This window comes from Rutidosis leptorrhynchoides, chromosome 3 (assembly GCF_046630445.1).
Source record: "Rutidosis leptorrhynchoides isolate AG116_Rl617_1_P2 chromosome 3, CSIRO_AGI_Rlap_v1, whole genome shotgun sequence".
In the NCBI taxonomy this organism is placed as follows: domain Eukaryota; kingdom Viridiplantae; phylum Streptophyta; class Magnoliopsida; order Asterales; family Asteraceae; genus Rutidosis; species Rutidosis leptorrhynchoides.
Window position 1 is genome coordinate 457,236,969 of NC_092335.1, and position 19,556 is coordinate 457,256,524.

The 19,556-nt window shown below is 34.2% G+C and overlaps 1 protein-coding gene across 1 annotated transcript; it reads right to left on the reverse strand.

Moving 5' to 3' along the window:
* Nucleotides 1–284: 284 nt before the first annotated feature.
* LOC139901593 (putative DUF21 domain-containing protein At3g13070, chloroplastic) lies at nt 285–18,650 on the reverse strand. Its single transcript, XM_071884287.1, is given in 18 exon segments — nt 285–427; nt 517–582; nt 653–743; nt 838–886; nt 889–901; nt 982–1,060; nt 1,151–1,290; nt 1,395–1,476; nt 1,575–1,617; nt 14,095–14,099; nt 15,746–15,801; nt 15,895–15,972; nt 16,290–16,383; nt 16,463–16,560; nt 16,645–16,859; nt 18,027–18,122; nt 18,234–18,318; nt 18,570–18,650. Coding segments are annotated over 18 exon segments (1,506 nt in total). The 3' UTR covers nt 285–292.
* Nucleotides 18,651–19,556: the final 906 nt, after the last annotated feature.

The window sequence follows — 19,556 nt, forward strand, 5'->3', positions numbered from 1 at the left end:
TACTTAAGAACATATTGGAATAATAAGTTAAGAATTAGAGTTTATAGACAAACCTTGAACTAATGGTGTCCTATCATCATGTACCGATTTCAAGAATATGAGAATTTACATACCAGATAATGTATCATATGGCATCAATTTGGTTTCAGTCAAGTAATAATTCGAACCGGTTCAGTACCAAACCTTACTGTGAACCATACTCAAACTTTCGACCTTATATTTCATTTTACCAGTTTACTTAAAAGGCTCAAGCACCTAAATTGACTGATAAAGCAGAATAATCAGACTATAATTATTGAAAATAGGATACCTCTGGCATCTTTATGTTGAGGTCTTCAGAAAGCTGATCGATAGATGTATTTGCGTCCACATCGTAAATTCCTTCAGCCCGCATTACAATATAACCAGTCTTTTTCTCTATTTCCTCCTTTTATAAACATAAAAAACACAACGTCATAGCTTTGAATCACAAATATAATTTAAATAATATCAACAACACCTAAAAGCAGTGCTCACTTTTGAATCATTTTCATCAAAGATTTCGCCAACAATTTCTTCAACCACATCTTCCAATGTTACAATCTGTTGCATTCATGATGTTAGCATCAGAAAAATAAAGCGTTACATATCCATAAAAAGAGTTCGTGCTTACTCCAACTGTTCCACCATATTCGTTTAACACAACTGCCATGTGTACCTTCCTGATGCGAAATTCTCTTAGAAGATTCCACACCGACATTGAAATTTGCATTTTTAACAAAAAAAATCATCATATTATGCCCAAACTATATCGTCTGATTCAACTGATGAAGAAAAAAACATGAAAAAATCAATATACCAGGCACAAAATAAGATGGCTTATGAGCCATATCACCCACAGTAGTAGTTCCAGTAGGTCTCCCTTCAAAACAGAACAAATTTGAACAATAAATACAATTTCATAAGTAGAAAAAAAAAAAGGCTGATGTGTCAATTCCTAACGTTCTGAACATAGTCTAATAGATCCATCACATAAGCGATACCGACAATATTATCAACACGTTGCTCGAATACCGGTACCCTGCCATCATTTTTACCCTTTTTAGCAAGCTTAAATAAGAACATATATGTGTCTTTAATTTCCAGCTCAATAACAACACTTATAACATACCTTGAATACTGATGAGTTACCCATAAGGTGTGAAAATCAATAAGTGTTGCACTCGAATCACTAGCAACCACATTGACCAAAGGTGGCATAACCTCACGAACATATGTGTCTTAAATTTCCAAAACATTTTCAATCATATCCTAAAAGAAAAGAAAAAAAAGACACAAAGTGTTGTTAATCAATTTATCCAATAAATGATAACCTGGTGAACATGTATTATAAGGCTCCAAAAGTGACAACATACATGTTCTTCCTCTTCTATGGCCCTGCTTAGTTCAGCACCTCGCAACATCAACTTCAACTCATCATCAGTCACATACGGTTCACTAGCAGAGATTACAACTGCTAGCATTAGTATCACATAAATCCAAAACATGCAAAAAAAAAAAAAAAAAAAAAAAAACAAATTGTAAATGTAGCACACCTTCTTCCTTTCAGCCCAAGCAACTTGAGCATTCCCATTGATAGTGAAATGTCCCGTTCTTATTGATTAAAAACGTTCCATATTAATTGATTTCGTTGCGAGGTTTTGACCTCTATATGAGACGTTTTTCAAAGACTGCATTCATTTTTAAAACAAACCATAACCTTTATTTCATAAATAAAGGTTTAAAAAGCTTTACGTAGATTATCAAATAATGATAATCTAAAATATCCTGTTTACACACGACCATTACATAATGGTTTACAATACAAATATGTTACATCGAAATCAGTTTCTTGAATGCAGTTTTTACACGATATCATACAAACATGGACTCCAAATCTTGTCCTTATTTTAGTATGCAACAGCGGAAGCTCTTAGTATTCACCTGAGAATAAACATGCTTTAAACGTCAACAAAAATGTTGGTGAGTTATAGGTTTAACCTATATATATCAAATCGTAACAATAGACCACAAGATTTCATATTTCAATACACATCCCATACATAGAGATAAAAATCATTCATATGGTGAACACCTGGTAACCGACATTAACAAGATGCATATATAAGAATATCCCCATCAATCCGGGACACCCTTCGGATATGATATAAATTTCGAAGTACTAAAGCATCCGGTACTTTGGATGGGGTTTGTTAGGCCCAATAGATCTATCTTTAGGATTCGCGTCAATTAGAATGTCTGTTCCCTAATTCTTAGATTACCAGACTTAATAAAAGGGGCATATTCGATTTCGATAATTCAACCATAGAATGTAGTTTCACGTACTTGTGTCTATTTTGTAAATCATTTATAAAACCTGCATGTATTCTCATCCCAAAAATATTAGATTTTAAAAGTGGGACTATAACTCACTTTCACAGATTTTTACTTCGTCGGGAAGTAAGACTTGGCCACTGGTCGATTCACGAACCTATAACAAATATGTACATATATATCAAAGTATGTTCAAAATATATTTACAACACTTTTAATACATTTTGATGTTTTAAGTTTATTAAGTCAGCTGTCCTCGTTAGTAACCTACAACTAGTTGTCCACAGTTAGATGTACAGAAATAAATCGATATATATTATCTTGAATCAATCCACGACCCAGTGTATACGTATCTCAGTATTGATCACAACTCAAACTATATATATTTTGGAATCAACCTCAACCTTGTATAGCTAACTCCAACATTCACATATAGAGTGTCTATGGTTGTTCCGAAATATATATAGATGTGTCGACATGATAGGTCGAAACATTGTATACGTGTCTATGGTATCTCAAGATTACATAATATACAATACAAGTTGATTAAGTTATGGTTGGAATAGATTTGTTACCAATTTTCACGTAGCTAAAATGAGAAAAATTATCCAATCTTGTTTTACCCATAACTTCTTCATTTTAAATCCGTTTTGAGTGAATCAAATTGCTATGGTTTCATATTGAACTCTATTTTATGAATCTAAACAGAAAAAGTATAGGTTTATAGTCGAAAAAATAAGTTACAAGTCGTTTTTGTAAAGGTAGTCATTTCAGTCGAAAGAACGACGTCTAGATGACCATTTTAGAAAACATACTTCCACTTTGAGTTTAACCATAATTTTTGGATATAGTTTCATGTTCATAATAAAAATAATTTTCCCAGAATAACAACTTTTAAATCAAAGTTTATCATAGTTTTTAGTTAACTAACCCAAAACAGCCCGCGGTGTTACTACGACGGCGTAAATCCGGTTTTACGGTGTTTTTCGTGTTTCCAGGTTTTAAATCATTAAGTTAGCATATCATATAGATATAGAACATGTGTTTAGTTGATTTTAAAAGTCAAGTTAGAAGGATTAACTTTTATTTGCGAACAAGTTTAGAATTAACTAAACTATGTTCTAGTGATTACAAGTTTAAACCTTCGAATAAGATAGCTTTATATGTATGAATCGAATGATGTTATGAACATCATTACTACCTCAAGTTCCTTGGATAAACCTACTGGAAATGAGAAAAATGGATCTAGCTTCAAAGGATCCTTGGATGGCTTGAAAGTTCTTGAAGCAGAATCATGACACGAAAACAGTTCAAGTAAGATTTTCACTCGAAATAAGATTGTTATAGTTATAGAAATTGAATTAAAGTTTGAATATGATTATTACCTTGTATTATAAATATAACCTACTGTAATTAACAAAGGTTTCTTGATCTTGGATGATTACTTGGAATGGATTTAGAAAACTTGGAAGTAAACTTGCAATCTTGGAAGTATTCTTGATTTTATGAAACTAGAACTTTTGGAATTTATGAAGAACACTTAGAACTTGAAGATAGAACTTGAGAGAGATCAATTATATGAAGAAAAATGAAGAATGAAAGTGTTTGTAGGTGTTTTTGGTCGTTGGTGTATGGATTAGATATAAAGGATATGTAATTTTGTTTTCATGTAAATAAGTCATGAATGATTACTCATATTTTTGTAATTTTATGAGATATTTCATGCTAGTTGCCAAATGATGGTTCCCACATGTGTTAGGTGACTCACATGGGCTGCTAAGAGCTGATCATTGGAGTGTATATACCAATAGTACATACATCTAAAAGCTGTGTATTGTACGAGTACGAATACGGGTGCATACGAGTAGAATTTTTGATGAAACTGAACGAGGATGTAATTGTAAGCATTTTTGTTAAGTAGAAATATTTTGATAAGTGTCTTGGAGTCTTTCAAAAGTGTATGAATACATATTAAAACACTACATGTATATACATTTTAACTGAGTCGTTAAGTCATCGTTAGTCGTTACATGTAAGTGTTGTTTTGAAACCTTTAGGTTAACGATCTTGTTAAATGTTGTTAACCCAATGTTTATAATATCAAATGAGATTTTAAATTATTATATTATCATGATATTATGATGTATGAATATCTCTTAATATGATATATATATATATATATATATATATATATATATATATATATATATATATATATATATATATACATTAAATGTCGTTACAACGATAATCGTTACATATATGTCTCGTTTCAAAATCATTAAGTTAGTAGTCTTGTTTTTACATATGTAGTTCATTGTTAATATACTTAATGATATATTTAATTATCATAATATCATGTTAACTATATATGTATCCATATATATGTCATCATATAGTTTTTACAAGTTTTAACGTTCGTGAATCACCGGTCAACTTGGGTGGTCAATTGTCTATATGAAACCTATTTCAATTAATCAAGTCTTAACAAGTTTGATTGCTTAACATGTTGGAAACACTTAATCATGTAAATAACAATCTCAATTAATATATATAAACATGGAAAAGTTCAGGTCACTACAGATAGATACGTTACAACTCTTCCAACAGGATGTAAAACTAAAGAAAGCCATGCAATCGGCCTGACCTAGAGCCAAAGGCAGTTAATTTGTCAGGTAAAGTCCTTAAAACGCAATAGGTTTTTAACGGTTTTAAAGAAAGTAGAAAGTTGTCAGCGTACCACAAATCTTGTAACCTCGGTTGCATTGTGAACAGCTATACATTTTGGAGTTATTTCAGTTAGTAGCAAAACAGCAACATGGTATTAATATATGACTATTTGGGTTACAGTCTCATTGCTAATACTATATTTCACATTCTATTTTATTACATACAATCCCTTTCAAAACAAACATCTAAACAACTTCTAAGTAATAAGGAGTATTTAGTTTATTCTTTTATTAAAGATAATACGAAACTGAATAGTTAACCTCTGAATAGTCGAACAGTCATAACTAAAACACCTTTTATGCAAACACTGCACTGTAAATACTACATTTTGAAGCTGAAGTATTTAGATTGCAAGTTAATATCACGCGTTCAAACACCGCCTAAAAAGTAGTTAATAAACATATTGTCATTACTCCGGTGGCTGCACTGACACCTGCTTCACCAAAAATTGTTGTTGCTGCTTCAGTGACCAGTGTTGTGGCTCCAATATTGACAACACTAATAGTGATAACAAATAAGTATCAACTCATATCAAACTTAAAATCAAGTTTCAATGCAAGTAAAGACAGAACATTACGTCGTGCCAATAAGTATGGTTGTCAATAATCGAGTAACATCATTACGGAGCATTTTGAACACGCCGTTTTCAGACTCTTTTTCAGCCAATTCTCGAACCTGACCAAACACATATATGTATAAAAGTTTGAATTTTTATATCTCTAATGATAGGAAAACAAACATATAAATGATAATAGATACCTTCCAAGGCCAAAGAGTGGTAATTGAAGTTTCAGCCATGGAGAAAAATTTACAGTACCTACCCGTTAAATAAATTTCGTCCCGAAATTTTAAGCAGTTGGAGGTGTTGACGTATCTTCTGGAAATAAATGCTGGTATTTCTTCTTCATCTGATCTTCACGCTCCCAGGTGAACTCGGGTCCTCTACAAGCATTCCATCGAACCTTAACAATCGGTATCTTGTTTTGTTTAAGTCTCTTAACCTCACGATCCATTATTTCGACGGGTTCTTCAATGAATTGAAGTTTTTCATTGATTTGGATTTCGTCCAACGGAATAGTGAGATCTTCTTTAGCAAAACATTTCTTCAAATTTGAGACGTGGAAAGTGTTATGTACAGCCGCGAGTTGTTGAGGTAGCTCCAGTTGGTAAGCTACTGGTCCGACACGATCTATAATCTTGAATGGTCCAATGTACCTTGGATTTAGTTTCCCCCGTTTACCAAATCGAACAACGCCTTTCCAAGGTGAAACCTTAAGCATGACCATTTCTCCAATTTCAAACTCTATATCTTTTCTTTTACTATCCGCGTATCTCTTTTATCGACTCTGGGCGGTTTTCAATCTTTGTTGAATTTGGATGATTTTCTCGGTAGTTTCTTGTATTATCTCCGGACCCGTAATCTGTCTATCCCCCACTTCACTCCAACAAATCGGAGACCTGCACTTTCTACCATAAAGTGCTTCAAACGGCGCCATCTCAATGCTTGAATGGTAGCTGTTGTTGTAGGAAAATTCTGCTAACGGTAGATGTCGATCCCAACTGTTTTCGAAATCAATAACACAAGCTCGTAGCATGTCTTCAAGCGTGTGTATCGTCCTTTCGCTCTGCCCATCAGTTTGTGGATGATAGGTAGTACTCATGTCTAGACGAGTTCCCAATGCTTGCTGTAATGTCTGCCAGAATCTTGAAATAAATCTGCCATCCCTATCAGAGATAATAGAGATTGGTATTCCATGTCTGGAGACGACTTCCTTCAAATACAGTCGTGCTAACTTCTCCATCTTGTCATCTTCTCTTATTGGCAGGAAGTGTGCTGACTTGGTGAGACGATCAACTATTACCCAAATAGTATCATAACCACTTGCAGTCCTTGGCAATTTAGTAATGAAATCCATGGTAATGTTTTCCCATTTCCATTCCGGGATTTCAGGTTGTTGTAGTAGACCTGATGGTTTCTGATGTTCAGCTTTGACCTTAGAACACGTCAAATATTCTCCTACATATTTAGCAATATCGGCTTTCATACCTGGCCACCAAAAATGTTTCTTAAGATCCTTGTACATCTTCCCCGTTCCAGGATGTATTGAGTATCTGGTTTTATGAGCTTCTCTAAGTACCATTTCTCTCATATCTCCAAATTTTGGTACCCAAATTCTTTCAGCCCTATACCGGGTTCCGTCTTTCCGAATATTAAGATGCTTCTCCGATCCTTTGGGTATTTCATCCTTTAAATTTCCCTCTTTTAAAACTCCTTGTTACGCCTCCTTTATTTGAGTAGTAAGGTTAGTGTGAATCATTATATTCATAGATTTTACTCGAATGGGTTCTCTGTCCTTTCGGCTCAAGGCGTCGGTACCACATTTACCTTCCCCGGGTGGTAACGAATCTCAAATCGTAATCATTCAACAATTCAATCCACCTACGCTGCCTCATATTCAGTTGTTTCTGATTAAATATGTGTTGAAGACTTTTGTGGTCGGTATATATAATACTTTTGACCCCATATAAGTAGTGCCTCCAAGTCTTTAATGCAAAAACAACCGCGCCTAATTCCAAATCATGCGTCGTATAATTTTGCTCATGAATCTTCAATTATCTAGACGCATAAGCAATCACCTTCGGCCCTTGCATTAATACACAACCGAGACCTTGCTTTGATGCGTCTCAATAAATCACAAAATCATCATTCCCTTCAGGCAATGACAATATAGGTGCCGTAGTTAGCTTTTTCTTCAATAATTGAAATGCCTTCTCTTGTTCATCCTTCCATTCAAATTTCTTCCCTTTATGCGTTAATGCAGTCAAGGGTTTTGCTATTTTGGAGAAATCTTGGATGAATCTTCTGTAGTAACCAGCCAATCCTAAAAACTGGCGTATGTGTTTCGAAATTTTCGGGGTTTCCCACTTTTCAACGGTTTCAATCTTTGCTAGATCCACCTGAATACCTTCTTTGTTCACTATATGACCGAGGAATTGAACTTCTTTCAACCAAAATGCACACTTTGAAAACTTAGCGTACAGTTTTTCTTTCCTCAATACTTCTAGCACTTTTCTCAAATGTTCTTCGTGCTCTTGATCATTCTTTGAGTAAATAAGTATGTCATCGATGAAAACAATGACAAACTTGTCAAGATATGGCCCACACACTCGGTTCATAAGGTCCATGAACATAGCTGGTGCGTTAGTCAATTCAAACGGCATAACCATAAACTCGTAATGACCATAACGCCTCCTAAAAGCAGTTTTTGGAATATCATCCTCCTTTACTCGCATTTAATGATATCCAGAACGTAAATCGATCTTCAAATAAACTGACGAGCCTTGTAGTTGATCAAATAAGTCGTCAATTCTTGGCAGTGGATAACGGTTTTTGATGGTAAGTTTGTTCAACTCTCTGTAGTCAATACACAACCTAAATGTACCATCCTTCTTCTTGACAAACAAAATAGGAGCTCTCCATGGTGATGTGCTTGGTCGAATGAAACCACGTTCTAATAGTTCTTGCAGTTGGCTTTGCAGTTCTTTCATCTCGCTGGGTGCGAGTCTATAAGGAGCACGAGCTATTAGTGCAGCTCCTGGTACAAGATCTATTTGAAATGCAACAGATCGATGTGGAGGTAGTCCCGGTAATTCTTTCAGAAATACATCGGGAAATTCTTTTGCGACGGGAACATCATTGATGCTCTTTTCTTCAGTTTGTACTTTCTCGACGTGTGCTAGAACAGCATAGCAACCTTTTCTTATTAGTTTTTGTGCCTTCAAATTACTAATAAGATGTAGCTTCATGTTGCCCTTTTCTCCGTACACCATTAAGGGTTCTCCTTCTTCTCGTACAATGCGAATTGCATTTTTATAACATACGATCTCTGCTTTCACCTTCTTCAGCCAGTCCATGCCAACTATTACATCAAAACTCCTTAACTCTACTGGTATCAAATCAATCTTAAATATTTCGCTACCCAGTTTAATTTCTCGATTCCGGTATATATTTTCTGCTGAAATTAATTTACCGTTTGCTAATTCGAGTAAAAATTTACTATCCAACGGCGTCAATGGACAACTTAATTTAGCACAAAAATCTCTACTCATATAGCTTCTATCCGCACCCGAATCAAATAAAACGTAAGTAGATTTATTGTCAATAAGAAACGTACCCGTAACAAGCTCCGGGTCTTCCTGTGCCTCTGCCGCATTAATATTGAAAACTCTTCCGCGGCCTTGTCCATTCGTGTTCTCCTGGTTCGGGCAATTTCTAATAATGTGGCCCGGTTTTCCACATTTATAACAAACTACATTGGCATAACTTGCTCCGACACTACTTGCTCCGCCATTACTCATTCCGACACCATTTGTTCCTTTCGTTCTGTTAACCCCTGGTCCGTAGACCTCACACTTCGCCGCGCTATGACCATTTCTTTTACACTTGTTGCAAAATTTGGTGCAAAACCCCGAGTGATACTTTTCACACCTTTGACATAGCTGCTTCTGATTGTTATTGTTGTTGCAGTTGTTATTGTTGTTGGGATGATTGTTGTAGTTGTTGTTGTTGTTGTTGTTGTTGTTGTTGGGCCGTTTGTTGTAGTTGCGATTGATGTTGCGATTGTTGGGATAATTGTTGCGATTATTATTGTAATTGCTGTTGTTGTATTAGTGATTCTTATCACCGTTTTCCTCCCACTTTCTTTTGACTTGCTTCACATTGGCCTCTTCAGCCGTCTGTTCTTTAATTCTTTCCTCAATCTAGTTCACTAGTTTTTGAGCCATTCCACATGCCTATTGTATGGAGGCGGGCTCGTGTGAAATTATATCTTCTTGGATTCTTTCCAGTAATCCTTTCACAAATGCGTCGATCTTCTCTTCCTCATCTTCGAACGCTCCCGGACACAATAGGCACAATTCTGTGAATCGTCTTTCGTACGTGGTAATATCAAATCCTTGGGTTCGTAACCCTCTAAGTTCTGTCTTGAGCTTATTGACCTCGGTTCTGGGACGGTACTTCTCGTTCATCAAGTGCTTGAATGCTGACCACGGTAGTGCATAAGCATCATCTTGTCCCACTTGCTCTAGATAGGTATTCCACCATGTTAACGCAGAACCTATGAAGGTATGCGTAGCGTACTTCACTTTGTCCTCTTCAGTACACTTACTTATGGAAAACACCGATTCGACCTTCTCGGTCCACCGTTTCAATCCGATCGGTCCTTCGGTTCCATCAAATTCCAAAGGTTTGCAGGCAGTGAATTCTTTGTAGGTGCATCCTACACGATTTCCTGTACTGCTAGATCCAAGGTTATTGTTGGTATGTAGCGCAGCCTGTACTGCGGCTATGTTTGAAGCTAAAAAAGTACGGAATTCCTCTTCATTCATATTCACGGTGTGTCGAGTAGTCGGTGCCATTTCCTTCAAAATAGTCAAATGGAACAAGTTAATCATACAGAATATTAAGAGTAGTTAATAGTATTTCGTAGCATAATATGAACTCATTTATAAAAGCTTTTTCTTCATATTAGCATTTTATAAGTTTAAATTCGGGTAGTACCTACCCGTTAAGTTCATACTTAATAGCTAATATACAATTCAACTACTACAATTCTATATGAAAAACTGATTATAATAATATTTCGTGTTCAAACTTTTATACAATATTTTCCAAACTTACAATACTGCTTATTTTACATAAAGCATGAAATATAGCACACAATAACTTTGATACAAGATATAGTTGTGAAGATAATTCTAGCTAGTACACAAGTCGTTCAGCAAAGGCAATAAAGACACGTAATTCATACGTCCAGAAACAAGTCATGCATTCTGGTTTTACTAGGACTACTTCCCATCCTTGGTCTTGTGAAATATAACCATTATGGCCGTTGATAAGACAGCGTGTTGTAACGTCGTCAAAGGGACGAGGGTTACGTAATGACCAACAGTCTCGTAATAACCTAAAAACCTCATTTCTTACCCCAATTACCGACTCCGTCACTTGTGGGAACGTTTTGTTTAATAGTTGTAGCCCGATGTTCTTTTTCTCACTTTGGTGATAAGCGAACATTACTAACCCGTAAACATAGCATGCTTCTTTATGTTGCATGTTAGCCGCTTTTTCTAAATCATGAAGTCCTATATTCGGATACATTGAGTCAAAATAATTTCTTAACCCGTTGCGTAAAATAGCATTTGGGTTCCCCGCAATATATGCGTCAAAGTAAACACATCGTAACTTATGGGTTTCCCAATGTGATATCCCCCATCTTTCAAACGAAAGTCTCTTATAAACCAAGACATTCTTGGAACGTTCTTCGAATGTCTTACAAACTGATTTCTCCGTAAATAGTTGTGCCAAAGAATTCTGACCGACTCTAGACAAGATTTCATCAATCATGTCTCCGGGTAGGTCTCTTAAAATATTGGGTTGTCTATCCATTTTGTGTTTTTATACTGTAAAATAGACAAGAGTTAGATTCATAAAAAAAAATACTTATTAATACAAGCAATTTTTACATATATCATAAAGCATAAGCACACTATATTACATATATTACACCACACGAATACAACTATCTTATTCCGACTCGCTCGTTTCTTCTTCTTCGGTTTTGGTTCGCTTTTCCAAGTTTCTAGGGATATATGATGTTCCCCTAATACGATCTGTCGTTTTCCACAATGGTTTAGAAAAACCTGGTGGTTTAGAGGTTCCCGGGTCATTGTTACAACTTAAGGACTTCGGGGGTTGGCGATACATATAAAGTTCATCGGAGTTGGAATTAGATTTCTCTATTTTTGTGCCCTTTCCCTTATTATTTTCTTTTGCCTTTTTAAATTCAGTTGGGGTAATTTCTATAACATCATCGAAATTCTCGTCGGAATCCGATTCATCGGAGAATTGGTAATCCTCCCAATATTTTGCTTCCTTGGCGGAAACACCATTGACCATAATTAACCTTGGTCGGTTGGTTGAGAATTTTCTTTTACTTAACCGTTTTATTATTTCCCCCACCGGTTCTATTTCCTCCTCCGGTTCCTCCTCTTCCGGTTCTGATTCTTCTTCCGGTTCTGATTCTTCTTCTGGTTCCTCTTCGGGAACTTGTGAATCAGTCTAATATATATTTGACTCTTCGTTATTATTAGGTGAGTCAATGGGACTTGTGGTAGAGGTAGACATCTATCACACAATATCAAACATGTTAAGAGATTAATATATCACATAATATTCACATGTTAAAAATATATAGTTTTCAACAAAAATGTTAAGCAATCATTTTTAAAGAAAACACGGTCGAAGTCTAGACTCACTAATGCATCCTAACAAACTCGATAAGACACACTAATGCAAATTTTCTGGTTCTCTAAGACCAACGCTCGGATACCAACTGAAATGTCCCATTCTTATTGATTAAAAACGTTCCATATTAATTGATTTCGTTGCGAGGTTTTGACCTCTATATGAGACATTTTTCAAAGACTGCATTCATTTTTAAAACAAACCATAACCTTTATTTCATAAATAAAGGTTTAAAAAGCTTTACGTAGATTATCAAATAATGATAATCTAAAATATCCTGTTTACACACGACCATTACATAATGGTTTACAATACAAATATGTTACATCGAAATCAGTTTCTTGAATGCAGTTTTTACACAATATCATACAAACATGGACTCCAAATCTTGTCCTTATTTTAGTATGCAACAGCGGAAGCTCTTAGTATTCACCTGAGAATAAACATGCTTTAAACGTCAACAAAAATGTTGGTGAGTTATAGGTTTAACCTATATATATCAAATCATAACAATAGACCACAAGATTTCATATTTCAATACACATCCCATACATAGAGATAAAAATCATTCATATGGTGAACACCTGGTAACCGACATTAACAAGATGCATATATAAGAATATCCCCATCATTCCGGGACACCCTTTGGATATGATATAAATTTCGAAGTACTAAAGCATCCGGTACTTTGGATGGGGCTTGTTGGGCCCAATAGATCTATCTTTAGGATTCGCGTCAATTAGGGTGTCTGTTCCCTAATTCTTAGATTACCAGACTTAATAAAAAGGGGCATATTCGATTTCGATAATTCAACCATAGAATGTAGTTTCACGTACTTGTGTCTATTTTGTAAATCATTTATAAAACCTGCATGTATTCTCATCCCAAAAATATTAGATTTTAAAAGTGGGACTATAACTCACTTTCACAGATTTTTACTTCGTCAGGAAGTAAGACTTGGCCACTGGTTGATTCACGAACCTATAACAATATATACATATATATCAAAGTATGTTCAAAATATATTTACAACACTTTTAATACATTTTGATGTTTTAAGTTTATTAAGTCAGCTGTCCTCGTTAGTAACCTACAACTAGTTGTCCACAGTTAGATGTACAGAAATAAATCGATAAATATTATCTTGAATCAATCCACGACCCAGTGTATACGTATCTCAGTATTGATCACAACTCAAACTATATATATTTTGGAATCAACCTCAACCCTGTATAGCTAACTCCAACATTCACATATAGAGTGTCTATGGTTGTTCCGAAATATATATAGATGAGTCGACATGATAGGTCGAAACATTGTATACGTGTCTATGGTATCTCAAGATTACATAATATACAATACAAGTTGATTAAGTTATGGTTGGAATAGATTTTTTACCAATTTTCACGTAGCTAAAATGAGAAAAATTATCCAATCTTGTTTTACCCATAACTTCTTCATTTTAAATCCGTTTTGAGTGAATCAAATTGCTATGGTTTCATATTGAACTCTATTTTATGAATTTAAACAGAAAAAGTATAGGTTTATAGTCAGAAAAATAAGTTACAAGTCGTTTTTGTAAAGGTAGTCATTTCAGTCGAAAGAACGACGTCTAGATGACCATTTTAGAAAACATACTTCCACTTTGAGTTTAACCATGATTTTTGGATATAGTTTCATGTTCATAATAAAAATAATTTTCCCAGAATAACAACTTTTAAATCAAATTTTATCATAGTTTTTAGTTAACTAACCCAAAACAGCCCACGGTGTTACTACGACGGCGTAAATCCGGTTTTACGGTGTTTTTCGTGTTTCCGGGTTTTAAATCATTAAGTTAGCATATCATATAGATATATAACATGTGTTTAGTTGATTTTAAAAGTCAAGTTAAAAGGATTAACTTTTATTTGCGAACAAGTTTAGAATTAACTAAACTATGTTCTAGTGATTACAAGTTTAAACCTTCGAATAAGATAGCTTTATATGTATGAATCGAATGATGTTATGAACATCATTACTACCTCAAGTTCCTTGGATAAACCTACTGGAAATGAAAAAAATGGATCTAGCTTCAAAGGATCCTTGGATGGCTTGAAAGTTCTTGAAGCAGAATCATGACACGAAAACAGTTCAAGTAAGATTTTCACTCGAAATAAGATTGTTATAGTTATAGAAATTGAATTAAAGTTTGAATATGATTATTACCTTGTATTATAAAGATAACCTACTGTAAGTAACAAAGGTTTCTTGATCTTGGATGATTACTTGGAATGGATTTAGAAAACTTGGAAGTAAACTTGCAATCTTGGAAGTATTCTTGATTTTATGAAACTAGAACTTTTGGAATTTATGAAGAACACTTAGAACTTGAAGATAGAACTTGAGAGAGATCAATTAGATGAATAAAATTGAAGAATGAAAGTGTTTGTAGGTGTTTTTGGTCGTTGGTGTATGGATTAGATATAAAGGATATGTAATTTTGTTTTCATGTAAATAAGTCATGAATGATTACTCATATTTTTGTAATTTTATGAGATATTTCATGCTAGTTGCCAAATGATGGTTCCCACATGTGTTAGGTGACTCACATGGGCTACTAAGAGCTGATCATTGGAGTGTATATACCAATAGTACATACATCTAAAAGCTGTGTATTGTACGAGTACGAATACGGGTGCATACGAGTAGAATTTTTGATGAAACTGAACGAGGATGTAATTGTAAGCATTTTTGTTAAGTAGAAGTATTTTGATAAGTGTCTTGGAGTCTTTCAAAAGTGTATGAATACATATTAAAACACTACATGTATATACATTTTAACTGAGTCGTTAAGTCATCGTTAGTCGTTACATGTAAGTGTTGTTTTGAAACCTTTAGGTTAACGATCTTGTTAAATGTTGTTAACCCAATGTTTATAATATCAAATGAGATTTTAAATTATTATATTATCATGATATTATGATGTATGAATATCTCTTAATATGATATATATACATTAAATGTCGTTACAACGATAATCGTTACATATATGTCTCGTTTCAAAATCATTAAGTTAGTAGTCTTGTTTTTACATATGTAGTTCATTGTTAATATACTTAATGATATGTTTAATTATCATAATATCATGTTAACTATATATGTATCCATATATATGTCATCATATAGTTTTTACAAGTTTTAACGTTCGTGAATCACCGGTCAACTTGGGTGGTCAATTGTCTATATGAAACCTATTTCAATTAATCAAGTCTTAACAAGTTTGATTGCTTAACATGTTGGAAACACTTAATCATGTAAATAACAATCTCAATTAATATATATAAACATGGAAAAGTTCGGGTCACTACAGATAGATACGTTACAACTCTTCCAACAGGATGTAAAACTAAAGAAAGCCATGCAATCGGCCTGACCTAGAGCCAAAGGCAGTTAATTTGTCAGGTAAAGTCCTTAAAACGCAACAGGTTTTTAACGGTTTTAAAGAAAGTAGAAAGTTGTCAGCGTACCACAAATCTTGCAACCTCGGTTGCATTGTGAACAGCTATACATTTTGGAGTTATTTCAGTTAGTAGCAAAACAGCAACCTGGTATTAATATATGACTATTTGGGTTACAGTCTCATTGCTAATACTATATTTCACATTCTATTTTATTACATACAATCCCTTTCAAAACAAACATCTAAACAACTTCTAAGTAATAAGGAGTGTTTAGTTTATTCTTTTATTAAAGATAATACGAAACTGAATAGTTAACCTCTGAATAGTCGAACAGTCATAACTAAAACACCTTTTATGCAAACACTGCACTGTAAATACTACATTTTGAAGCTGAAGTATTTAGATTGCAAGTTAATATCACGCGTTCAAACACCGCCTAAAAAATTAGTTAATAAACATACTGTCATTACTCCGGTGGTTGCACTGACACCTGCTTCACCAAAAATTGTTGTTGCTGCTTCAGTGACCAGTGTTGTGGCTCCAATATTGACAACACTAATAGTGATAACAAATAAGTATCAACTCATATCAAACTTAAAATCAAGTTTCAATGCAAGTAAAGACAGAACATTACGTCGTGCCAATAAGTATGGTTGTCAATAATCGAGTAACATCATTACGGAGCAATTTGAACACGCCGTTTTCAGACTCTTTTTCAGCCAATTCTCGAACCTGACCAAACACATATATGTATAAAAGTTTGAATTTTTATATCTCTAATGATAGGAAAACAAACATATAAATGATAATAGATACCTTCCAAGGCCAAAGAGTGGTAATTGAAGTTTCAGCCATGGAGAAAAATTTAGAAAGACCAAAAAGGGCAGCTAAGATTAAGCCTTGTTCCTTCAAAACTTTAAGAACCATCAAAACTTTGGGTAAAGAATCAATAAATGACAACTTAATCTGCTCTAAACCCACAGAATATTCAACACCATGAGCAGCCTTGCAGCATCCTAACACACAGCATGCTGCAGCCAAAATCAAACCTTTTTTAACAAAATCCACACCATTTGGGTTGGGGTTTATTAAATGATGGTTGCTACTTTTAACCAAAACAGACCTCAAAGTAAATCAAGAATGTTTAGCCTATGGTTTCTAAGGTGCTGTTTGTTTTTTAAGATGTTTTGTCAGAAGGTCTGTGAATCATGTCTGTAGAGAAGATGTGATCTGAAGATCTGCATGCTGAATATTAAAGACTGTTTGTTTTTTTTGTCTGAAAAATTATTCCGGTTCTAAATTAATGTCATTTGACATTTTAACAAATAATTGAGTATTAAACTAATATAAAATATAGTAAAAATTGTTAAAATTCAACATTTGAGGCAATAATACATACACACGCATCAGCATCCATAGCCACAAAGTTCTTGCTTTCTTTACTAATTTTGTTTTTATTTTATTTTATACATAATAAATGGACTAAAATATTTCAATCCAACCAAGATTTCAATTGGTCACCAAAGTCTCGAACTCAAACAAAATTCATCAATTTGATCAATTACTCAATATAAATCTCAAACTCACACCAAAAAAGCTTACAATATCCACATCCATGGTTAATACAGAGATACTTACAATATTCACACCTACAGATGTTATTCCAAACAAGAAATCAAACCCAAAAGTAATTTAAAATAAATTAAATTAAAGAAAATATTAAAAGAATTATACACCAATTTAGTGGGCTGGAGGTAGAGCAACCGGCAGTGTTGCAGTCGGAGGTGTGCTGCCGGAGAGGGTGACGTCGTCGTCGGAAGGGGTGCGGCCAGAAGGATGTCTTCACTAGAGGTGGAGGTGGGTGGTGCAAGAATGGAAGAGAAATAGGTAGATGTTACGTATAGAGTATATCAAATTTGTCTTCTAACTTTGGAAGCACTATTCTAGAGCTGCAGGCTTGAAGACATTAGCAGATCTTATTTTGTCTTTTGTCTTCGAAAAAACAAACCGTCTTAAATAGAAATGTCTGCCCGCCCGCAGACGTAAGATATAATAAGGTCTTCAGTCAGAAAAACAAACACCACCTAAATCTAGTAACAGCAGCAGCAGCAGATGAACTGTCACTCCTACAATGTAAGATTTTAGGGTTGCAACTTCTTAATCTTGTTGTTGTTGTTGTTGTTGTTGATAATCTGAACATAGATGGTTCTGGAATTCAACCATTGCATCTTCACAAAGCTTTATCGCTTTATGTAGTTCTTGCAAATGGACCCACTTAGGCTGTCGAAGAGCACCTGCATTATTAATATTCAAATTAAATAATAAAATTAAAACTCAAATCCAAACGATCCATGAAAAAAGAATAAATTTCTAAACGATCCATGAATAAAGATCATTTTTTTTACCGCATTCATCAAGTAGAGTACAGATTTGAGAAAGATAACATACAATTCTCACATAACCAAAGCATAAACAATCATTAATGATAAACTACATTTAAAAATCAAATTCATGTGAAATCAAAATATAAACTTCAATGGACACATGGTAAAAAATATGTATTAAACTGAACAAAAAGCAACAAACAAAATTATCCTCCTGTTATTAAATTTATCAACCAAATAACCCTTAAAAAATCCTCATTCACTGTATGTACGTATCAATATATACCTATAATCTATAAATTATTTATGTATTAAAACTACAATTAATAAAAGAACAAAAATCAATATGAGAATTACCTTTAAATAGAAAAAAGCTAAAAACGGGTTACACCTCCAGCAAGAATCTACAAAAGACAGAATAAGAAAGCAATCAGACATAGTCGTTTTGTTTTTGACAAAAAAGAATCAGCTTCGATTCACAAAAATGTGAAAAAATAACCGAATTTCGATCAATTAGGTAAGAAAAGCATGACAACAGGTAAAATCCACAACTTACAATTCTCAAACAAAACCCTAATTGGCGCTGCAGAAGGAAGAAATAAATCGTCGAAAAACAGAAGAGGAAAAATCGCCAGATGAAGAAGAGGGAAAATCGCAGAAGCATAATTGTGGGTGTATAATTGAAAGGAGATAATTTTGTGATATGAGATAGGTGGATCAAAGGGATGGGTTGAAGAAGATGGGAGGCATGGGCTGAAGAGGAACAGATGTAACTGTTGATGAAGTCTACACGCCACCTCAAAGCAACCGATTTTTTTACATTTTTTTTTTTTTACTTAAAAAGCCAAACTATGTGAAAATTGGTGTGTGTAAATGGTGAACAGTAAGCTTTGTGAGAGGAGAAGTGTCACGTGGACCAATCAGAAGCCAAAAATCACACTTGTATTTAGTAGTAGGATAGTACCCTTAAGTAAGAAGAGTTAGAGGGTGGAATGGTGGATGGTATGAACTATTGTGAGGGATATATCTGTCACATTTAAACCAAAAGTGTGAATGTATCAAAAAAAGAGTGTGTGAGGATCACTCCCCTTAAGTTATAAGATCCCGATGTGGAAGCATCATTCGCCTTCTTTTCTCAACCTCAAATTAACTTCTCCAAGTTGACCTTTTGAAATATTCTTATTCAAGACATAGCACGATCTACAAAAACTTTTACAGTAATAGCTGCCGTTGCAATCTTGCACCATTCGATATGTAGATATGAGTAACTTTCCACAAGTATATCATATTAGCATTGTCTGTTGTTCTTTGTGATGTAATATTAGCTGCACATAATTCACTTTA